Consider the following 21174-nt stretch of genomic DNA (forward strand, 5'->3'; position numbering starts at 1 on the left):
TGAGTAAGCGAATTCTTACATCCTGTTCCTATTTCACTGCAGCATGATAATACAAAGGGAGCCACAGATTTAAGTGGTAAGCTTTACTAGGACACATCTGGCTCTGCAGACTTGCATGCTATTGTCCTGAGTGCACAGGGAGTCAGTGAAGAGGGCAACAGGTCGACTTCACAGAGCGATCAAAAGCTTTTGTTTTGTTTAGAATGAGACTTAGAACGAGCTCCTCCTCACCTGAAACAGTAGCGCTCCAGAAAAATCCCTAGAGTCAGGTCATTTTTCCCATAGAATTCCATGGTCACAATCCTAAAGCAGAGAGAGAAAAGCTTTAGAGGGTGGATATTGCCACTGTTAGCTGTGCAATAGCCTTTAGCTGCACAGATTTACACCTGCTGCTAGCTTTTTGTCTGCCCTGTACACCTTCAAAGGCTTTTTTTCCTCTTGGCTACCCTTCCTTGGATCCCTGCTGTCAAGTTTGTTAACAATGAGATCAGAGTCTTACAAGAACAACTTTCAACTTGACATTTAAAAGTCAAATACAATTCAACCACACTTCTAAAGATCATTTTCAACAATATCTATGCACAGAAGTCTAGAGAGCTTGAAGCCTCAAACACTAACATTTAAACAGTGACAAAAACAGTACATCCAGAAGATGAAAAAAACCTTGAGAAAACTTTATTCTTCCAGAAAACTCAATAGCAACTTTTGTTTTCTCAGAACCTGAGGGGATCAAGCCATTTAAAAGGTTTATCAGTTGAAGTGTCACAATTCAAACATCTCTAATATCAGTAATTTACATCCTCTTACTGTTGCTGTTCCGTAGGCTTATGCCCACCTTCTTTGGTTCATTCCTAAGCTTTTACAGCAAGTCTAGACCTTTTCTTGTAAGTGAGCCACCTCTATATTTTCACCTGAGCTAGATGATGAAACCCCAAGACTTGTCCCGTTTAGCAGAGCTAAAAGCATGTCATAAGTTGCACACAATTAACAAATTACAGCCCCCTAAACTGGAAATTCTTAATGCCACTGACTATAATATGAGAAAGTTAATAATATATTAAAACGGCACTCTCAGATAATACAATCTGCAAGTATTCTGAGATTCCCTCAAGGTTTGTTTTGGGGCTTGGACATTCTTCCGTGTTTATATACACTAACTCTTCCCCACAAGACTTCATGCAGTGCCCTCCCCACACATTTATTACTCTGCAGTGAAAGGACTAACTAAAGCATTCTGGTTTAGGCTGGGCTTTTTCATTCATGCCCTGGGGATTACAATGGCTATGGTATACTGCTCTGGATCCACCCAACCCGGCAAGATAAAGTTACTTTGGCAACAGTTCCTGTTACAGGATGGGCACAACCTACCAAGGAGTCCTCAAAGAAATACTGCTATATGAGGCAAACACTGACCTTGCCTTGGGAAGAAAAAAAAAAAAGAAAAAAGAAAAAAAGCAACTATACAAGTTGTAGAGGAGTCGTTTTCATACCAGGGGCTAACACAGGCACTTGGAGCATTGCTGGACTGAGCAGAAGAGCTACTGAAGAGAACACAGAGCCTCTGATGGTTTACTGGACTCAGGCAATCCACCTGACAGAGAGAAAACAACTTATTTACTGGTTACAGAGACCAGAACACATAGAACTCCCAACAACAAAATGCTATTCTAGTAGTTTTATTTAAACATGAGTCTCTGCTTGCTCCTTTTGTACAGATTAACCTTGCATTATCTCTGAGCTTCAGGTCGATTTGTACCATGTATAATGGCTACCTGCAGTTTTTAGAACAGCATAACTAACATGCATAATGAAACCAATGCATACGCTTTTGTGCGTGGAAAGCTAAAGGAAACAAAAAACAACAAAAGCCCCAAGACAAAGATCTAGAGTCTCCAAAGCACTGTACAGTTTAGGACATGTTAGAGTCAAAACTCTGCCAATATATTATGCCTCAATTACTCATTCCGGCTACAGAAAGACTCCAACTTTCTGTCCTCGTGAAGAGATTTACCACACTGCTGCTGGAATGGAGCTGTTCCCCCTTCCACACCCCACACAACTATGAAGTTACCAAATACTTTTCTTTGATCACTGAATAAATTTAAAACAGCATGAACCAGTCTGATCCAGAGCAAAGGCTTGTCTTACAGTTTCTAAGATTATGGCCTGTGAAGCTACACAGATTTACGTTTAAGCACCAATTAAAAAGCGACTTCTGCTCATGAACTTGAGAACTGACTGGCTCAGCAATTAAAATGTTTGACTATCTCACTCACGTTCATAGACTTTTTCCCTGAATGGCTTGCAGTTAAAGTCCCAAGATCCTTTTCCTCAGATAGAAGTTAGTTGTTTTCATGGCAGTTTCCCAAAACTTTAAATATTTTGATTACAAGCACATACTGCCTTGCTTTGAAATTTCAAAAGATTTCCTGCAATCCCTTATGAGATTCTCAGATTTCTTCAGATCACCCAAACTTTTACAAACAATCTAATACTTCAATGTAATCAGAGCCCACTGCTGTTTCCATGGAATAAAACCTCTGAAGATGCAAACATTACACTTCTGGAAATCACCAATATCAGCAGCAAGAAAGCTCAGTTTCAGAAACTTCTTTAAGTTTGCTCTCCCTTCATGTACTCATTTCCAGAAATTAGTCACGTACAGCTGAGCTGAACAGGCAATGTACTACACTGACTCCAGGCTGACTTTATATATGAATTGAAGTAGTGTTTCACTATCTCTTCCCTTCTCAGGAAAATTTTGCAATCAGTCTCTTGTTCTGCTTTCTTATATCCACATAGTCCCTGGTTGTATTGGCTTGCCCAGAGCACTGCAATCTAAAATGCAGTTTTGACCCAGTCAAAAAAACCCAAAACAAAACAACAACAACAAAAAAAAAGACAACCAAATAAAACCTCACAAGCAAATTAAATCTGCTCTGTTTAACATTTAATATCAGACACCACACCACCTGTATTACCAGGAGAAACTGACGTAATCTGAGTTTTCAGCAGCACAGCTTTTAATCTTACCTTATGAGACCATGAGGATTCACTCTGAGCCAGTCCTTTCTCATCCTCTTCAATTTTACACCCAGTTTTTCCAGTAGGGACACTAGACACATCCTTACTTTGGGCAAAGGGATCTGTGCTTTTCTGTAGTATTCTCCCTCCTCTGGCCCGATAGTCAGCAAGCATTCTGGCTAAGCTCTGGCTATCACCTAGATGTTCTGCTATTCTAGTATTAACCAACTCATGAGAAGGTAAGATTTGGATAGCCTTGGCTTGGATACTCCCATTCATCCCTTGTAGCCCAGAGAGATCCCGCAATAATTGTCTCTTTCTTCTGCTCTCCAACTCCTTGTATTCCTTACTGAGGAGAGGAGACCAATAAACTTGCTCAGGGAAGTATTCCCGGGCAGGACACCTCATGCCTTTTTCAGTCAAAAGAAACGGTTCGCGAAATGTCAGTACAGGAGAAATACAGAGAATGACATCTTTCAACTCCTGCTTGAATGCTGCCGAGTAAGTCTTGAGACGGTCCTCAGAAGAAGTTACCTCTTCCGTGACATATAAACCAGTATCATCCTGGAGGGGGTCTCTGAAGACTCTCATCTGACTCTTGGACTCCTGCAGATCATCTGCCTGTTGAAGAGGCTCTAATGTCTGGCCATCCAGAGAGACCAAGTGCTGATCCATGCCATGGAGAGGCAGCAGGGATGTTTCAGGTATTGCTGGAGGTACAGAGTTGAACACTGGAAATGGCGACTCCGCTTTGTGGTGCTCTTGCTGTTTTGAGGATGCTATTGCCAGCTGACTATTCTCTTGATCGCCTCTCTCAAATAAACCTCTTTGTTCAAGCATGCTGACCTCATTAGAGGACACAGACTCAGAGATCACAGGCAGCTTTTCAGAGGTTAGTTCAATGTCTCCAACGGCTGTGCTGAAATCCTCACCACTGAAGAGGTTCTGTTGTTCATTTTCATCTCCTGGCTCCTCAATAAGGGAGTGAAAGGAGGTGTTTTTGGTCAGAGTAGGGGGCATGGCAAACTCATCCATAAGGAAAGAGATTTCCAGCTGGGAATGATAAGCCACACAGACCATGAAGATCAGGATCTCCTTCACACGGGCCAGCTCATACTCTGCAGCACCACACAACTTGATAGTGCAACCCAGGTGCTGGGGACACCCTTCGAAGAACATCAGGGTTTTTGTCTGATCTAAGAGAAGGGAAAAAAAAAAACCACCAACAAAAAGACACCCAAAAACCTGTAAGAATTTGGATGACACCTAAGAGCAGGTTAGCTATAGTTCTCACACACTGAAGAGACCGTAACAGAAACTAAGAGCAAGTAACACTGGTAGCACAACCCAGCTGCAGAAAATCACAGCACTGTACTGAAATAAATTATTTTTGCAAACATAACAAGCATTTGCTATAAAAACTTCTCCTGCTTGGTAAAACAAATCATCGTAAACTCCAAGTGAAGGCCACGTGAAACACGTTGGCCTAAACAGTGTATTCTAAGATCAGTGTAGATTCTGCAGCAGTGAAGCAAAAGAACCACTATCCTTCCAGGCATATTTGCTCATCTTTACAAGTCAAAAGCCTGCAAGATTTTGAGTGCAATTTAAAGCCTGAGAGAGGGCATGGGGAAAAAGTGGAAGTGATGCCAAGACTGCATCTCCACAAAGATATGTGTCAATAGAATTTATGTGTGCCAGTACCACTAGTAACCAGAAACAGCATTTTTTCCTTTGCAGACTTCCATTGCCTAAAGGGGGATACAAAGAAATCCGATTTCTCAAAGGTACACAATGACTGAACAAGGGCCAGTGCACACAAATTGCAACAAGGCAAATTTTCATTGGATATGTTAAGGCTATGTTAATATGTTAAGGATATGTTAATGATTATATGATAATCATAGAACAGCCTGGGTTGGAAGAGACCCCAAAAGATTCTGTTTCTGTGTAGAAGAATTCTTTATGGCAAAATGATTAAGCAACTGAACCGATGCCCAGACAGGCTACAAAATCTCTGTTCTCTAGTATTTTCAATAGTTGGCTGACAAAGACCTGAGAAATCTGATCCTGCACTGAAATTAATCCTTCCTGTTCAAAACAGGAAGTTGGACTAGACAAGCTCCAGGGTGGTGGAAAGAGAAAAACCAGTCTGGAAGAAAGAAGCCAGCCTAATTAAAGCCTGGTACTTCTCATCTTAGTAAGATCATGCTTTTGTGTCTGCAGCCAGTTCACTGTAGTTCCAAGATCTAACAGAAGTAAAGAAAGATGAGCAAGAAGGATAATACTTGATCACACAAGGCAACCAACAGTTCAGGTCTAATTAAGAGGAGCAAGTATTTATCCTTTCACACACACAAGCTAAGACACATCAAGCTTTACTCACCATTGGGCAACTGAAAAACTTGCATATAAAATTTATGACAGGTTCCCAAACGTGGTTTGGTCAACAGTTGATCCATTGACATCACTAAGTCTCCCTGGGTCATTCGACTTACCCGGTCTAACACTTGCTGTGAAAGTGGAAAGAACAGTAAGAATCTACGGTGCAAAGAGGACACTAGCATCCTTAGCTTGCTCTAAAAGACCCAACCAACCAACAAAAAGCCAGAGTGATCCAGGAAGCTTCTCACTGAGATGCAAACTCGGGGTTAAACCCGGTCACACAAACACACACCCACAATATACTAGAATCTTAGAAAAGCAGTTGGGTAAATATTTCTGGTGAGAAGTTAAGATTGTGCCCTTCCTTGGAGATGTCTGGATCTATTGAAGTGAAAAGAGCTCCAGGAGGTACAGTGCAGTCAGCACAGGGCTGGCTATCAGGAGCTCAGCCAACTCCCACAGCTGCTCTGTTTGGCTGTCTGTACCCTGTCTCACAGGGACAGAGAGGCTCTCTGGCGACCAGTGAGGACCCATGCAGGATATCTGCCACAAATAGGTGTCAGAGTTAACTACAGTCAAGCCAGGGTACAAGGACCTACCAAGCAAGGACACAGCAGAACAGCTGTGAAGAGCTGAGGAAACTGCATTCGCTAGGTTTGCCTGTTTTATCTCCTTGGAAGAGAAGTACTATCAAAAAAGAGCTCAGGTTTAGTTAGAGAAGAAAATAAGAAAACTCTTTGCTTTCTCCAGGGAGCTTGCTGTAAGAAGAAAATACAGAGATCCAACACAAGGCCCAGTCTGACAGGAAACGCTCACCGGCTTGACATTGATGACCAGAGTGATACCATGCTCCAAGAGCATGTCCTGAGCAATGCGGGACACAGTCTTCTCAACAAGGACCAAATTAGGCCTGACATCAACTATGCGCTGTACATAGTTCTTCAAGAACTCCCTTTCCTGCAGACAGGAACAAAGTTTGGCAGTTAACTACTGCAAACCCCTCTGAAAAACCCCACTTAAATGTTTAATATTACTTACTCATATATATATATATTATATATATGGACCGTTCCTATAAGGAGGGAAACTCGCTATCCAGAAAGCACTGTCAGTTGCCCATTGTGCCCATTTCCCCCACCCCCACAGCACAACATCCAGTTTACAGTAATTTGTTATACACTAATTGCGCACAAGGATATAGTCCAATGACAGCCTGAAGTAAGAGACTTGTGGCAGAATCCAAACATGCATATATGCACTATCTCCTTACATGGAAAAAAGGCTTTATGCTCAAAAGGTGCTAGAATTAGAGCATCCTAAACCAAAGCTGTTTGCAATATTACGTTCTCCATTTTCAGATACATGCTAATGTTGAGTGCTGGCAGTCAGGGACACTTCCATTCATGAAGAGTATGCCGATGCTCTACACCCCTACAAACCTATACACAGAGCGTCGGTCCCTCAATCTGCACTTGGGGACAGTGCTTCTGGAGTGGGATCCCAAATGCTGCACACTGTAAAGTTGTTCTTCTAATCTCTCTGGGGCTAGAAGATGAAGCCCGCTTTCTGGCTTCATCTCACTGTTCCCCACGCACTTTTATTACCATGCACAGAAAGAGGAAGCAGGCCTGCAACTCCGTCAGAACTGAAGGCCTACACCGCTATACAGCTTCCCAAGCCAGGTATTCTCAACTGTGTTATTGTAGCTCACATCAGTCAGGTTTTAAAACTTCCATGCCAGAGAAAGACACCACAAAACCAGTTTGCCAGCTCCTCAGTACACAAACATTCACATTAGGGTAGCAAAGATAAAAGTTATGCCAGAAGCTAACCTTCTCAACTGAACTACTATTTCACTAGCATTTTCTGTCCATTAGGACTTTCATGCAGATACACAAGTAGTTATGATATATATAAAGTAGTTACGAAGCAGACTAATAATCAGAGACCAATATTTTAAAAGTACCATAGATACTTCTACCCCATTCAGACAACGGACAAGTCTCAGTTTAAGCTTTTACTAGAAAACCAACTCACTAGGCAGAGACAAGTTCCATTGCAAAAGCTTTCACACTTGCAATCCTGTCTAAGAACCCCCAAACAGAAATGGTCTTAAATACATGCTAAGGAAATAGTCAAATACCAAAACAAACGTTATAGCCCAAGCTCAGTAGAGCACCAAATACCCTTGCTATGAGTATGCCGGCAAACACCTGAAGACAGATTCTCAGACAGGAATGCAGTGCGTTAACGAAAAGGTCAATCCATTTCAGTGTTTTCTTACTTAAAGGCACCTCCCCGCTCACAGGGGCAGGGCATCTGTTCCAAAGCGACATTCTGTAGTTCATCACTTCATTAGGTTCATTGTTGTCCCATTTTTTCAAGCCTGACAAGAAGTAACACGGCTGCAACCTAACTCTCAGCTATACTGACTTTTCTAATGTTTCTTCACACACCTAAACCGTATCTAGCTCTGACTTTTGAACCCTAAATTCCTTTTACAGCATATCATTAAACCCAAAATATTTTCTGAAGTGCTGCATTTAATTGTGAGGATCAAAAGATCATTCTCAGTACGTGTAACTCAATAACAAAACCCCTCATCACGAGACCACAAGTCTGTACTGTATTTACTGCAGCAGTTTTCTTTGCTAGCTGCTCGAAGAGGAAATTTTTCTTTCCTATGTGAACCCACTCACTGAAAAAAACCAGATGTGCACTGATCATCATTTTGCTTGTTCTAACCAAGAACAAAAGCATGCTCTTACCTGAAGTACTATAGGGTCTATGCAGGTAAACTTTGTTTCTTCTCTGTAGAGGTACTCAATTGAGCACTTCAGCAGAAGAATTTTGGGATTTTTTAAGCAAGAGTTCATCTAAGACAGATACAAAAATAGTTAAAATAAAACCACAAACACCTGAAATGGAAAAAGTACACAAGAAAAAAAGACAGGCTTCCCCATGATTGATTCCCTGCCCCTACCCCCCAAAATAAAAGTGTCTTAGCTACCATCCTCCTGCAGATCCAACTACATACACATTCTTCCTTCTTATGAAGATGTTACATCCAGTTGTTGGAATTTCACAGCACTGTCCAGGAAGAGTGCAATGCTAGAGGTTTCTACTCTCACCCCCAAGTCTTGATACACTTTAGAGCAAGCCTCCATCCAGATCACTTCTAGCTTGACCTCCTGCCTTATTTGAAGGCTGACATTACTATATTGTCTTAAGTGCAAACCACAAATGCCTTTTCCTGGCTAAAACTTAGGGTAACTATTAGATGCCTTCTGGGGTGGTAGGGGTGGAAAGGATGTTTTTCCATACATGCATGAGGAAAGCTTCCCCCCCCAGAATCTCTAGGCTACAAGAACACAGCTTGACAAAGAAATGCTTTAAAAGCTGTTCTTGTTTAGGGTCTTCAACTAGATAAAGTTCACAAACCTCCTGAGTGGCAAGAGAAACTTCACAACACAGAAAGAAAATCACAGCACACTTGTTTCCTCAACATGCACTACAGCCAGCACTTGATCAATCAAGCCTACATTACCTTTTTGTGTGCAACATTCTTAGTGCAAACAAATCCATTCACCACCATGGAGTCAAACTTCTTTCCACCAGGAATCTAACAAAGCAAAGAACATTTTTAGAACTACTACACATTCCCATAACTTCTAGTGCAGTAAACCTAACACACAGAATACCTCTTGCGGCTGATGCGCAAGCATCAGCTACACCCTCAATTATCAGATGAAAGATCAGATACAGTCATGCTGGACACACAACTCTTTTCCTTTAAAGTCTGGCAAACTATGGACAATATGAAAACAAGTACTAGGTTCCAGGATCTCTACACCCCTCCCAATACATCCGTGTTTGTTAAGCTGGGGGTACACTCTGGAAGACAATAAGGGAAGCTAACTTCTATAGGCCACAGGGAGCATATACGTTTGCACATGCCCTTTCTGCTAACAACAAACAACATGTAAGGAAAGAGAAGGGAGAGGGGGTGAAGAAAAAAAAAAAAAAAAAAAAAAAAAAAAAAAAAAAAAAGAAACCAAACCAACCTCTACCTACTATTTGAACACATGAAACACTTGACTGGAGTGCCTACAGTCACAACCAATCACAGGAGTTATTCAGAAACCTGTTTCATGTTGTTTATTACATGTTTCAGTGGACATTTCTGTTACCAGCATGCAAAAACAGCAGACAGCTACAAATAGCTTTCACTTCTGAACATCTGCTCTTTGAACTGGAGTTTCAGGAGAGGCAGCAACAACTGATGCTGTCTGAAGAGAAGCCACAGAGTTACTACCAGAACCATAAGGCTCTCCTCATCTCTTACATGGCTTCCGAACAGAAGCAGCCTCCCAAGGTGAATTTTGCCAAAGAAAAGTAAACTCAAGCCTTCGATCCACAGTCACACTAGCTCCTTGGATGTTACTTTCACATCAGCCTCTCAGAAGAAACTGCATGCCACAACTCCAGCCTTACAGTTCAACAATGCCAACACCAGGCCATCTGGCAGAACTGGATGCACCATCCCATAATAATTAAGTTTTCCTCTTCAAGAAAGTTGGCTTACTTGGCAAGGGAGGAGTTCAGTCCTCAGTAATGGATAGTTACAGGGCAATAGATTGCTACATAGAGTCCTGCAAGCTACTTAGGCAGCATTCAGTACATCTCCAATCCAAGCACAAAAGCAGCAGAAACCAAAAAAGGAAGCAAGTCATTACAGAGGTGTTGCTCTTTGCTATTTTCTGCAGCCTACAGCCTGAAAGAAGAGGTCAGCTCCAGGGCATTAAAGCATCTCTCACCGGACACAAAGTTTCTTCTGCAGAGCTTTTTCCAGAATCCCATCTTACCCAAAGGCCATGTTGGCCAGTTACACCACCGCACATGCTGGGGGCAGGAGGAAGGGGACTCCTCCCTTCAAACAAAGGGTGCTGCCAGCAGCTGCATCCTTTTGTTTCCCTACATCCACTGTGTGAAACTTACTTTTTTGATGTGGACAAACTGACGGATATCCATGTCGTCATCTCTGTTCTTGACATCAGGCCGTACAGTTTGAACTACCTGGCAGACCACAGGTACAATGATATCCCTCCAGGACAGTGACAGAGACTCATTGTACAGAAGCTGCTGAAGCAGTGCCATCATGTGGTTGTGATTAGCCGATCTGTAAAAAAGGCAAAACAAGTAAGATTTCTTGTGAGAAAAATACAGAGCAGTGATTAGCTGAAGTCACATTTCAGAAGTAAAATTAACATTTACAGTGCAGGAAGTCCTCTGAAAGAACAGCTGCCTAGAATGTTCTACAGTCAGCTGTGGTCCTATACTTCAAAATATAAAAACTCATGAAAAAAAGCAATCAAAATATACTGCAAAAATGCTGTTTTCTTAATGCAGTTTAGTTCCTTGTACTGTCCACTGTAGATCAAGTCCCACTGAAAGCTGGTGGGATAGAGGGGCTTCAGGAATTGTAACTCAAGATATTCAAGTTCCTTTTTCTACATGTTTCTTACAGCAGTCTTTCCATGGCTTGTTTCTCTCCATTCTCTTCTCTCAGCAGATCCAGATTGCTGTGGTGCCAGCCTAGCGGTGTGAAAAAGAGTTCTTTGGACTTCTCCTCCACCCTTCTGTTGAATAATGACTCTGTGAGAGACAAACAAACCTTGTTAATATAAGGTCACAGCTGAATGCCTGTGTCTTTCTGAAAGGCTATTTTGAAAAGGAAAGAATATACTAAGACATAAGTCTAAGCCTCTTGAAATACTCAGTTTGAGCTAGATGTCATGGTAACACGATGCTGCAAACAGTATTGATTGTAACAGTGGTGAGTGTACAAAGGAAAAGCAAGCTACTTAAATTTTTTTACTGCCAGTACAGAGCAGACAGTTGTTTCTTCTGGGATTAAACTGTTAACAAGTTTAAGATAAGAAAAAACAAAACAAAACACCCTTATATCCTAGTTTTAACTATAAATCAGCAACAAATTCCAAATAACATGCATATTCATAATGCCCTTTAGACTTAGAACATTGGTCAAAGGCACTAATTTGATCTACAAAAAGCTGCTGCTTTGAAGACATCTACATGTAAGTGGCATTAGAAGATCTAGATATTTCATTCAGGCTGCAGCACAAGTTATCAAAAATATCTTGGTAAAGGTCTTGTTTAGCACACCTCTAAAATGTATTTTAATGAAAAGCTATGCTACCAATTCCTATGTCAGATTTTGAATCTTTATGTGACTTGCAGCCCTGATCCCACACACCACTACTGCTCAGGTGTGGATGGAGCTGCCAGCAGGCTGGTTCATCTAGCCTGTGTCACAGTATTTAATACTACAGAGTTCTCAAGGATCTTCTTTCATGAAAAGCTTGCACCACTTAAGATCTCAGCCCCTTTTCTCACCTCGATCCACCTAACCATCATGCACACAAGAATCACTCTGCTATGATAAACAAGATACCAATAAAGGCTACATCCACTGAATACAATTTTTTAAATCCTAAATATCAATATAACCTATAGCTTTTTCTGCTTTTTGAAACAAAAAGCATGTTTCAACAGTATAAGACAGTCCTCACTTGGAGGGGGCCTGTCCTTTTCAATCGCTGTATTCTGTGGGAACTCCTTAGAACTGTTCTCTGTTTTGCAGTACCACGATCAAAGGTTATTTCAGCACAGCCTTCTGATTTGAAAGAGTTCCTAGGTTATTTCCCACACAGGTCCTATGATATTATAGAGGGAAGTTATAAACTTCCCCATTCCCATAATGGTTGACTATATTATAAGCCATTTATGTTAGTAGTGTATAATTTTCCATCAGCAAGTATGTAAGCCTTCAGATTTCAAGCTTAAAACTCCTCAGAGTGCATGATCCAACTGCAAAACCCTTACTCAGCAGTAATCTGAGGAGTACTAAAAAAAAACAACTTTAAAAACAAAAACTAATTTCTTCCAGATGCTCCATGCCCAAAATTCGCTGTGTAGAAGATTAACAGAAGTTACAGTGTTTTTTCCTCTTTCCTTTCTCCTGAAAAAGCTCAGTTAAAAACTAAGTGTCAGTTTAATCAAAGACTTTCTTCTTCTGGCTGCACAGACATTGGGGTTTCTCCCGCTACTTCCTTCTCTTACAAGCTCACTAAAATCAACAGCATGAACTGGGAGGAAAAGAAACCCACAAGTGCACCTGGAAGTGCACAATGGAAGGCACAAGGGTTTTAAAACTCACAACTGCATCTAATGGTGTTTTATTTCAGAAGCAGTAGTGGTGGTGGCAGCGGCAATGACAGGAAACCCAAAAAGATTTAACAGATGAAGCTTTAAGCTACTCTGTAGAAGCATTCCAACTAATCATACCACATCTTCGTTTCCTTGCACAAAGTTAAAAACTGGTTACTTAAGTTTGGGAGTGGGGAAGTTGTGAATAGACTTGTCACACGTATTTTTAAAAAAAGTTTTTCTTTGAGTGCTTTTGAATGAAGAAATCTGAGAAGCAAAAAAAGTTTAAACTTGCATGTGCATTCAAAGAAGTTAGCTTATCTACCAGTTTTGCCACAAATAAGTTCACATTTACTGTCAAGTAAATATTTCTAAAGGGTCAGTGCCCTGTTAAAGGAGTATCAAGGAGTCTTCATCATTATATTAAAACCACACAACAGCAACATTTGAAGTTTCTCCTTACCTTTAATGAAAGCATCACTTATAGAGAACATCTGCTGCCCACCGTTTTCAGGATTCAAGTACTCTGAAGGAAGAGAGAAGAGGGAGGTAGGCGGAGACAAAAAAAAAAAAAAAGAGACAGGTTACACTGGTGTGCCCATATAATTACAAGGTACACGCCCACACCAGAAGACACAGCATTACTCATCTTAGTGTTCGGTCACCAATTTAGCAACAGCTTGATGAGTGTTCAAGACAAGAATATCCTCTCATTCTTGTTCTATCAAAAAGTTCTAATATGACAAGAAAATAGTACTTACTACTGTGAACAAACAAAACCAAAAGTAGACATGAGCAGAGACTGAACTAGAAAGGTAAGATTTTGCTTTTCCAGTTGACCCACTCCACATTTTTCTACATCTAAGTACAAACATGTTAAGCTGCAAGCAGACACCGTAGGAACATCCAGACACTGAACAACCTTCTGGTCTAAAATGCAGCTTCAGAAACCATCATGCTCTCACACTCTGCTGAAGTACATCAGACAGAGAGAGGCCAGCCATAAGATTTATCTTACACAGTGAAGGAAACAAAACACAGCCCACCTTTCAAGAGCTAAAAGTTTACGTCTAAAATTCAGTGTTTTCAGGAATCCATGCTGACAGAAGCGGACTCCCAGCAATAAAGGAAAGCAAGAGATGTATCACTTTACATATAGGAAGTAGCATGAAGCTCCATCTACTACCCTTGCTTAGCTTGCTAGATCTTGATCTTTCATGCAGGCTGGCTGGCCACAAAAAGCTTGTTTTCTCCAGAGGCCACTAGCTTGTTGTGCCTTTAGTCAGTTCCTTGCTTCTATAAAAAGGGATTGTACAATGCAAAAACAAGAGCAATGGCCCAATTGCTTATACAATGATCCAAAGTCCACAGCTAACCCTTAATCACCTTTCCTGAGACCAGTCCAGACCTACTGCCACAAACAGAATGCAAAGCCAGGCAGCTTTCAGACACAAACAGAAAGCAACAGAAAGTTGACAGGACACAAGCAATCACAAGTCTCTGAACAGCAGCACTCAAGAGACCCGTTACATACCACCATTTTAAAAATCTGAGCTTGTCTACAGTTGCCCAGCCTGCAAACAGATAATTAATGTACCAAAGGGAAGTTGCAGGCCTCCCTTGCAGCTCGATGGTTATTTGCAGATTCCTTTTGTCTCTTATATAGATTAAGAGTTTAGCATTACAAGCAAACCTACTGCTTGATAAAAGCTGGCTCACCCTCAGACTACCTAGACTAAGTCATGTCACGCTGCATCTACACATGAACATGCATACTAGCACCTCCATCCCTCTCCACCTTGCAAGAGCCTCAGGGCAGCAGCTCCTGCTGTTAACACACGCACATTTCTTACCTCAGATCACCCCTACATGCATCATTGCTCCACAGAATGTTGGGCAGGGGGGAAGGAGGAGGAGGTTCCTGTAGCATATTTTGTAGTCTTGTCTGCAAACCGTTAGCTATCAGGAGACTATCTTACAAGCATCCCTGAACAGCTTCACCAAATCAAAACAATAAAGAACCAAAAAACCCACCCCAGAACATACAAATTCCTAGGTCTGATATCTAAGGGCATCATTAGAAGCCAATACCACAGTGCACACAAATTCACAGGTCTCCAACAGAAACCTGCAGGTACAGATTTTATACACCTTACAGAATGCTCTGGTTAAACATCAAAACAGACTGGCCAGCAACAACATCTTTTACCTTGTATGAACAAATATGCACACATCCACAGATATCCACTGAAAACTAAGGCGCACCTCCTCAAAAGAACAGGCACCAAAACGACTCCTGGCAACAGCACACTAATCCTTGGCAAGCAACGGTGATAACTAACTGTGTCATGGTTATTCAGATCCTCTACTCTTTCCCCCTCTAACTAGATGCAGGCATCAAAAACTAACTACCCAAAATACTTGCTATCAGGATCAAGGATACCTGGCTGCAAAGACATTTAGAAAATAAAGTTTCCTGTACTGGTAACTGTATATCTTTAAGAACAGCAACTAAACTCCACATTTTAAATAAGTCACTTAATTTCTTCCCCAAATTTAAATGCAGAAAGCAATCTTACTTTGTTTCCCATTTTGATACACACTATTAAGTACCATTGCGTTTAGGCAGATGATACTATGAATGAGTCACCATACTCACTTGTAAGATACTACAAGCCAGCTAACGTGGAGTCACTAGAATTTCATAGAAACACCCGAGACATTAGTCAGCCTGTAACATCACAAGAAGTCCTGCCATTAGACTCAGACTATATACAAACCACTCTGTTCCAAAACACAGCTGGTACATCACAGGCCATTGCTTCAAAGCAGCTGACCTCTGTGACTGATGGAAATTGCATATCCCTTAATCATTTGAAGAAACCCACTAACCGCTTAGATCAAAGTTGACCTGCACTTCTAGCGCTGATGTTTTGTCCCGTCAGCCCTCCCCAATGACTGTAATTTACAGAGTTGTGAGTAAATTGAGTTACACTAGCCTCAAAAGGTGGGTGTGATCTTTAGTTTTACTTAATTTTCTTTGAAATAATGAAGTCACTGTCATCCAGTCTAAGGACAAAAGTCAATCCCAATGAAATCAAGCCCAATACATGTGTCCAGATCAGTCATAAGGAAGTTACTGACCCCTGACAGTAACAAACGCACCATGTCACTGATTAACTACGGTACTCTGTTCTTAAAATCACTGTGTCCCATTTTGCATAGAAGCTCAACTATCTAGCCTTCGCTGTTTAATTACTATGATTCTCTGTAACATCCTGGATGGCATCTTTTGTTGAATACACCCAGGATAAACCAGGAAAACAAGCTGAAAGTCTTTCCACTCTTTAGTATTTCCAGGTCAAAGTTTCAGAAGTCATCCATTTCACTACTCTAGGCACTACAGTATGCACTGTAGGTTTTGACCCACCTAATTTTTGAAGGCCTTGAATAAAAAAAAAAAAAAAACCAAAATCCCAGATCTAAGTACCCATGAAATTTCTGTCTCCCTATTGCCAAGAAGTGTTTCTTGCTATTCAAAATGTTGTCATTCATTTTAACTTGTTACTCTTTGGTTAGGTCTTTTTCCTCCAGAGATGGTCATGCCAGGAACCCTCTGTATTTGCAGGGGATACAGATTTTTCAAAAAACCTGCAGAATAATACCTACCTCTGCATGGTGTGTTTTCATGACTCACACCTCCATCCTATCCTAGTTCTGGGCATATTACTGAGACTTTCCCCTCAAGGGAAATCCATTCTCTTAAAAGCAGTTTTTCCCAGTTTTCTGGGAAATTCTATAAATTACACTCCTGCAGAATAACCTGGGTAAGAGACCACACATTTCAGGCACAGGTAACAAACACCAGTCAGCAGAGATTCACACAAGATAGCAAAGTGCTGTCAACATATATAATTCAGAGACAGAACTGTCTCTCACTCTTCAGTCACCTAACCACTTGCCTTTTCTGATCTTCTCTGAGCTCTCCGTCATCAAAGCCTTTCTCACAAGAGCTTCAGTTCTGGCTATAAGAAGCCTTGATTTGGTCAACAGTTTCCAAGAGAGGCAGGCTCTCTTACGTTTCCCCTTCATCATGTACTGCTCTTTGTATAAGGAGACGAAGACTGAGATAGGTCTGAAATCAGGACTATCACTCTGCTAAGTCCTTCAACACTGACCAGAATCAAGCTGAGTATTACCTGTTTTACTGCCAACACACACTCATAAAGATAAACATGCTACAGCTGTAAATTCAGAGGATACTGCAGCACACCTGGGCCTGTTTCAAGCTCATTTAATCCAGCATCCCTCCTTCCTAAAAGGAATTCATTAATATATTCTCCCCCTCTACACCTCTGCTTCCCTGCAGATGCATTAGCTTTTCATTTGATTAGGGCATGAGCCAGAAACAGGTTGAAAGCAACCAATAACGAGCTGGTGTCAGCCATGCTGACAACCCATCCCTACTGTTGGGTCATCTGACAACTCAAATTTCAAAACTGCTCTGCTCCTCTCTTTGGAGGAAAAACCAAGCAGTTAAGATTTCCCTTCTTCCAGACATACTTTTAGCAAATAGCAAGAAGTGACTACAATGGGCACTGATAAATTCCTTCTCTAATTTGCCTCATTCTCCCTCCCATGTCTAACATACTATGAAAGTCAGCTGTGACCAGTTCTCCTCCCTCACTCTCTTTGGCGATCATTTCAGAAAATGCAATCTGTTTACAGGCATAAAGCGAGTCTTGCATGCTGATCCACAAGTCTGTTAGACTTTACAGAAGGATGAATTCATTGGAAGGAGTCCAAATTAATTCACATTGGATCATCTTGTAAAGTTGGAAATACTGAAGGGAGGGGAGGGAAATAATAATTAAGAATAAGAAACTCCTTAGAAGCAGCCAAAGACAGAAGTCTACAAAGCTAATGTAACCTTAGGTAAGGAATACATCTGTTGCTACCCAGCATGTAAAGCAACTAGAATATACTAGACCCAAGCCAGTGGCAAGCCCCAATTTCAGTCAGCCCTTGTCCAAGTTAGTGAATGCAGTTTTCAACAGGCAGGCACATTATCTTTCCATAAGGATTTTGCTTATAGTTAAGAGTCTTTCCATTTAGTACGTACTTAGGAGAAAAAACTTTCAAAAGAAGTCTTCGACACTGAGTATTTTATTTCTTCCTACTTCACTTAAGTGGCTGTTCTCTTTTGAACCAATGTTACATGCATGGATTAAGTTAGGCCTTATTGCTCATCAGGTAAGATTCTTCTGTCAAATGTAAGCTTATTAACATACAATTAGAAGTCAGCACAGAGCTCTTCCATATTGTGGGTTTTTTTGTTCTTTGGGGTTTTTTCTTGCTTGCTTTTCCAGTTCAATCTCAAACTGTAGAGACATGTATCAAACTGGTTTATGCACGGACTATTTTTCCACCCCAGTTAGCCAGAAACTGTATATACGTGGATCTGCCCTGTTATGTAGGTATGCTTCAACTGCAAAGAGAAAGTCACAGGGGAAGTTACACACTCTGCAGAGAAGGTGTTTCAACAAGTCTACTGAGCCTCCTCAGAGGTGAGCACATCAAAACTGCCAGTGAGTGCCAGCTAGATATCATTATTTCCCCCTCTGTAAGACAGCTACAAAAGTAGTGTCCAAATAGGTCAGTATTACTAGGGCCTAGCTCTCCATCATGTGCAACTCCAGCTGGTGACTACCTCATACCTTTTTGGTCGGCAGGGTGAGGGGGCACATGAGGGTACTTGGAGTGCTTCTTGATATGGAAGTTCACGTTGTCCAGCTCCACGTTCAGGCTGATGGAAGCGGCTGAATCACTGTCCATTGTGGACTGGAAGCTGCTGACTGAAGTGCGCTTGCTAGGGCTGGCGGAGTCTTTTAGTGTTGGGTAAGGGGGAAGATACGGGGAGGAAAAGGGTTCAAATGGGTATCATGAGGGTACCGGAGAGGAGAAAAATTGTCTTTAATACATAAAGACCAGTGTGCATTACTAAAGGAATACAGTATTTTCATCGTTCTAATCTTATCTTCATGTGTGCATGCTGACATATTGGGCATTCTTTAGTGCATTACTGTAAGGCCCAAATTAAGCAGAAGTCTGCCCGAGAAACAGACGGCAGCGATTTACATGCTTCTCCTCCATTAGAAGTATGAAGCTTTACCAGTTCCACTAAACACAAAATACTGTATCCACCATAAGAAACAAGAGGACTAGCTAGGTTATAGTTTGCTTAGATCCTTACAGCCCATGCACGCACACACACAAACACATACACATATAAAGCAAGACATGGTTAAACTACTGTGTCCTGAGGGACTGGGGATAACGGGGGAGAAGGCAGAGTGAGAACAAGACTTGCGTGAAACTCACTGGCTAAGTTATCTTCTCCTTCATCAGCAATCTGCTCTGTGTCACTGTCAAACTTGATGTCTTTGAACCAGGATGGCTCTGAGTGTCCTTCTACAGAGTTCACAGAGTCACTGTCTGGAGATGGGGTTTCCGAGAACTCCGTGCTCTAGAAGACAAGGAAGAAAAAAAGGTGTTAGAAGTGCAGCTCTGCTGAAATATTAAGCAGCTTTAGAAAGCAGTCTGCTACAAGTGCAGATCACATATTTCAAAAATCAGATACTCTCAGTGGGCTGAGCCAGGTTAGTCATAGAGCCACCCCCCTTGCCATGAAATAGTAACTCTTTGGGACAGGAAACAAGTACTTCTTTACACTTCCCATGTGCTTAGTCTCTGCCTTCTCCTCACTTCCACACAAGTTGTGACTAAGTGGCACTAAAGGACATGTCTATTCTACTGCATGTTTTCTGTCACCACATCCAGCTCAGCAGTGTTGAATACTTGCTATCCCCAGCCAAGGTGGCGATGACCATATCCTTTGCCAGAAACCAGCACACGCAGCTTTTGGAGGAGGCTAGCTCTAAGTTACTGGAGCGATCCTGTGACTGACCAAAGTAGCTCTAAAGGTTTTAGTCACAAGTCAGGCTCTAGCTGGGGCTACTGCATCAAAGCAAAGCCTGGCGAGGGTGCCAGAGAACCTGGAGAGCACCTAAGCAATTTCCATCAGTCATCCTGATGCCTCCAGCCAACTCAAGAGGAAGTTCTCACTGTCATTCCTTAGGCTACAGTGAGCGCAGCAAGCAGCTGAGTCAACACCACTGTTTCTCCTGACTCTGTCCAGGGGAAATGAGATCAGACAGCGCTTTCGGCTGATAAGAACAAGAATTGGCTTTAAACCTTGAATAACACAAGCCCCCTACAAGTAGTTACAAACAGGGATCAACAAGCACTTGCTAGTTAAGGGAAAACTTTTACTAACAAACGGAGACAATGCAGCTGACTAGCTGAGATACCAGATGAAGCCTGGAGCAATCTCAACGGAAGACCATGTGACTGTGGTCAAGAGCTGAAATGCACAAGGGAGACAAGATGCTAATGGCTACACACTTTCTGACTGAAGTCTATGAGACAGCTGAGCCATTCTTTGTTGTAAGAAGCTGCAGAACATGAAAGACTCGGCTGAAAGCTTTCAGGTAATAGCAAGGCTACAGATAGATCTTGTTCAAGTTAAAAAAAGTCTCTCAGTCCCTCCGGCCAGTAACTGCTCTTACCTCTCAGCAAGTTTGACTGCAATGAAATACATATGATAGCATCTCTGGTCACTGGTTCCCTGCATCCCCCTCAGCTAGCTAAGCTTATCTGGAGGCATGACAAAGACCCTCTTCCAATCTTGCATCATGTGGCTAAGGTACTGAATTCTTTATTCTGCCATCACTGGAGATCAGAAGGTGGTTACCAATATAATATGTAAGAAGATCCAATACTGTATATCTAAAATATTCATTCTTTGGAAGTTTTTAAAGAAGGAGTTTTGAAACAGAAGACCACCACTGTGTCTCAGTCACCAGTAACTGCATACAGACTCCAGATTCTGCACATGATAGCACAGCTGCCACAAGCACAGACTGTACCGTCCCAAGGCCTCCGTGGAATATGTTCGCCACGAGACGCACTGGCCTAGACTGGAGAACCTTTCTTCCACTTTAAGCAGTACTACATATAACAACTCATCCACCACACAGGACAGCCTCAAAGTTTTCTGGGCAAATGCTGCTTAGGCTTTCCACTAAGGAAAAAGGCCTGGAGCCCAGTTCTCTGTACAGGAGGGCTGATTCAGAAAACATACAACGGCTGTTGAGAACAGGATTAGAGAAGATTCTAGTCAGCAGCCAAACCCAGCAAGAACCACAGCTTTCCTACTCCTTTTACCTGTAATGGTCTGTAGAGAGCATACTCATCTCTGAAGAGCTGATCATGATGACTGACACATTCTAGCCAGCGTCCATCAACCAATGCTTGTCCTATTGCAATGGCTTGGACCCTGGAAGCATAAGAATAGAGATGGTTTTCTAAGTCTAGTCCTAAACACACATGGTTTATGGTACAAAAGGAAAGAGTAATTGGTGACACACTATTTGACTCACCAGTATCCCATTGCTATGTTTAACCAAACACTAG

The 21174-nt window shown here is 41.7% G+C and overlaps 1 protein-coding gene across 9 annotated transcripts in view; it reads right to left on the reverse strand.

The window, feature by feature from the left end:
* The window catches only part of PIKFYVE (phosphoinositide kinase, FYVE-type zinc finger containing), a 69786-nt gene that overhangs the window by 22744 nt on the left and 25868 nt on the right, over positions 1–21174 (reverse strand). For 7 of the 9 annotated variants that reach the window (XM_037398187.1, XM_037398193.1, XM_037398189.1 and 4 more), the window contains 13 exons: positions 20926–21037; positions 19021–19165; positions 18357–18524; positions 13103–13165; positions 10935–11064; positions 10408–10588; positions 8957–9031; positions 8178–8285; positions 6226–6366; positions 5411–5537; positions 3034–4220; positions 1491–1591; positions 232–303 (listed from right to left, as the gene is read on the reverse strand). In XM_037398187.1, the coding sequence (XP_037254084.1) occupies positions 232–303; positions 1491–1591; positions 3034–4220; positions 5411–5537; positions 6226–6366; positions 8178–8285; positions 8957–9031; positions 10408–10588; positions 10935–11064; positions 13103–13165; positions 18357–18524; positions 19021–19165; positions 20926–21037 (2610 nt within the window). The remainder of the gene's footprint in view (positions 1–231; positions 304–1490; positions 1592–3033; positions 4221–5410; positions 5538–6225; positions 6367–8177; positions 8286–8956; positions 9032–10407; positions 10589–10934; positions 11065–13102; positions 13166–18356; positions 18525–19020; positions 19166–20925; positions 21038–21174) is intronic. The other 2 variants (XM_037398190.1, XM_037398188.1) reach the window with 2 other exon arrangements.

Source organism: Falco rusticolus, chromosome 8 (genome assembly GCF_015220075.1).
Source record: "Falco rusticolus isolate bFalRus1 chromosome 8, bFalRus1.pri, whole genome shotgun sequence".
NCBI lineage: Eukaryota > Metazoa > Chordata > Aves > Falconiformes > Falconidae > Falco > Falco rusticolus.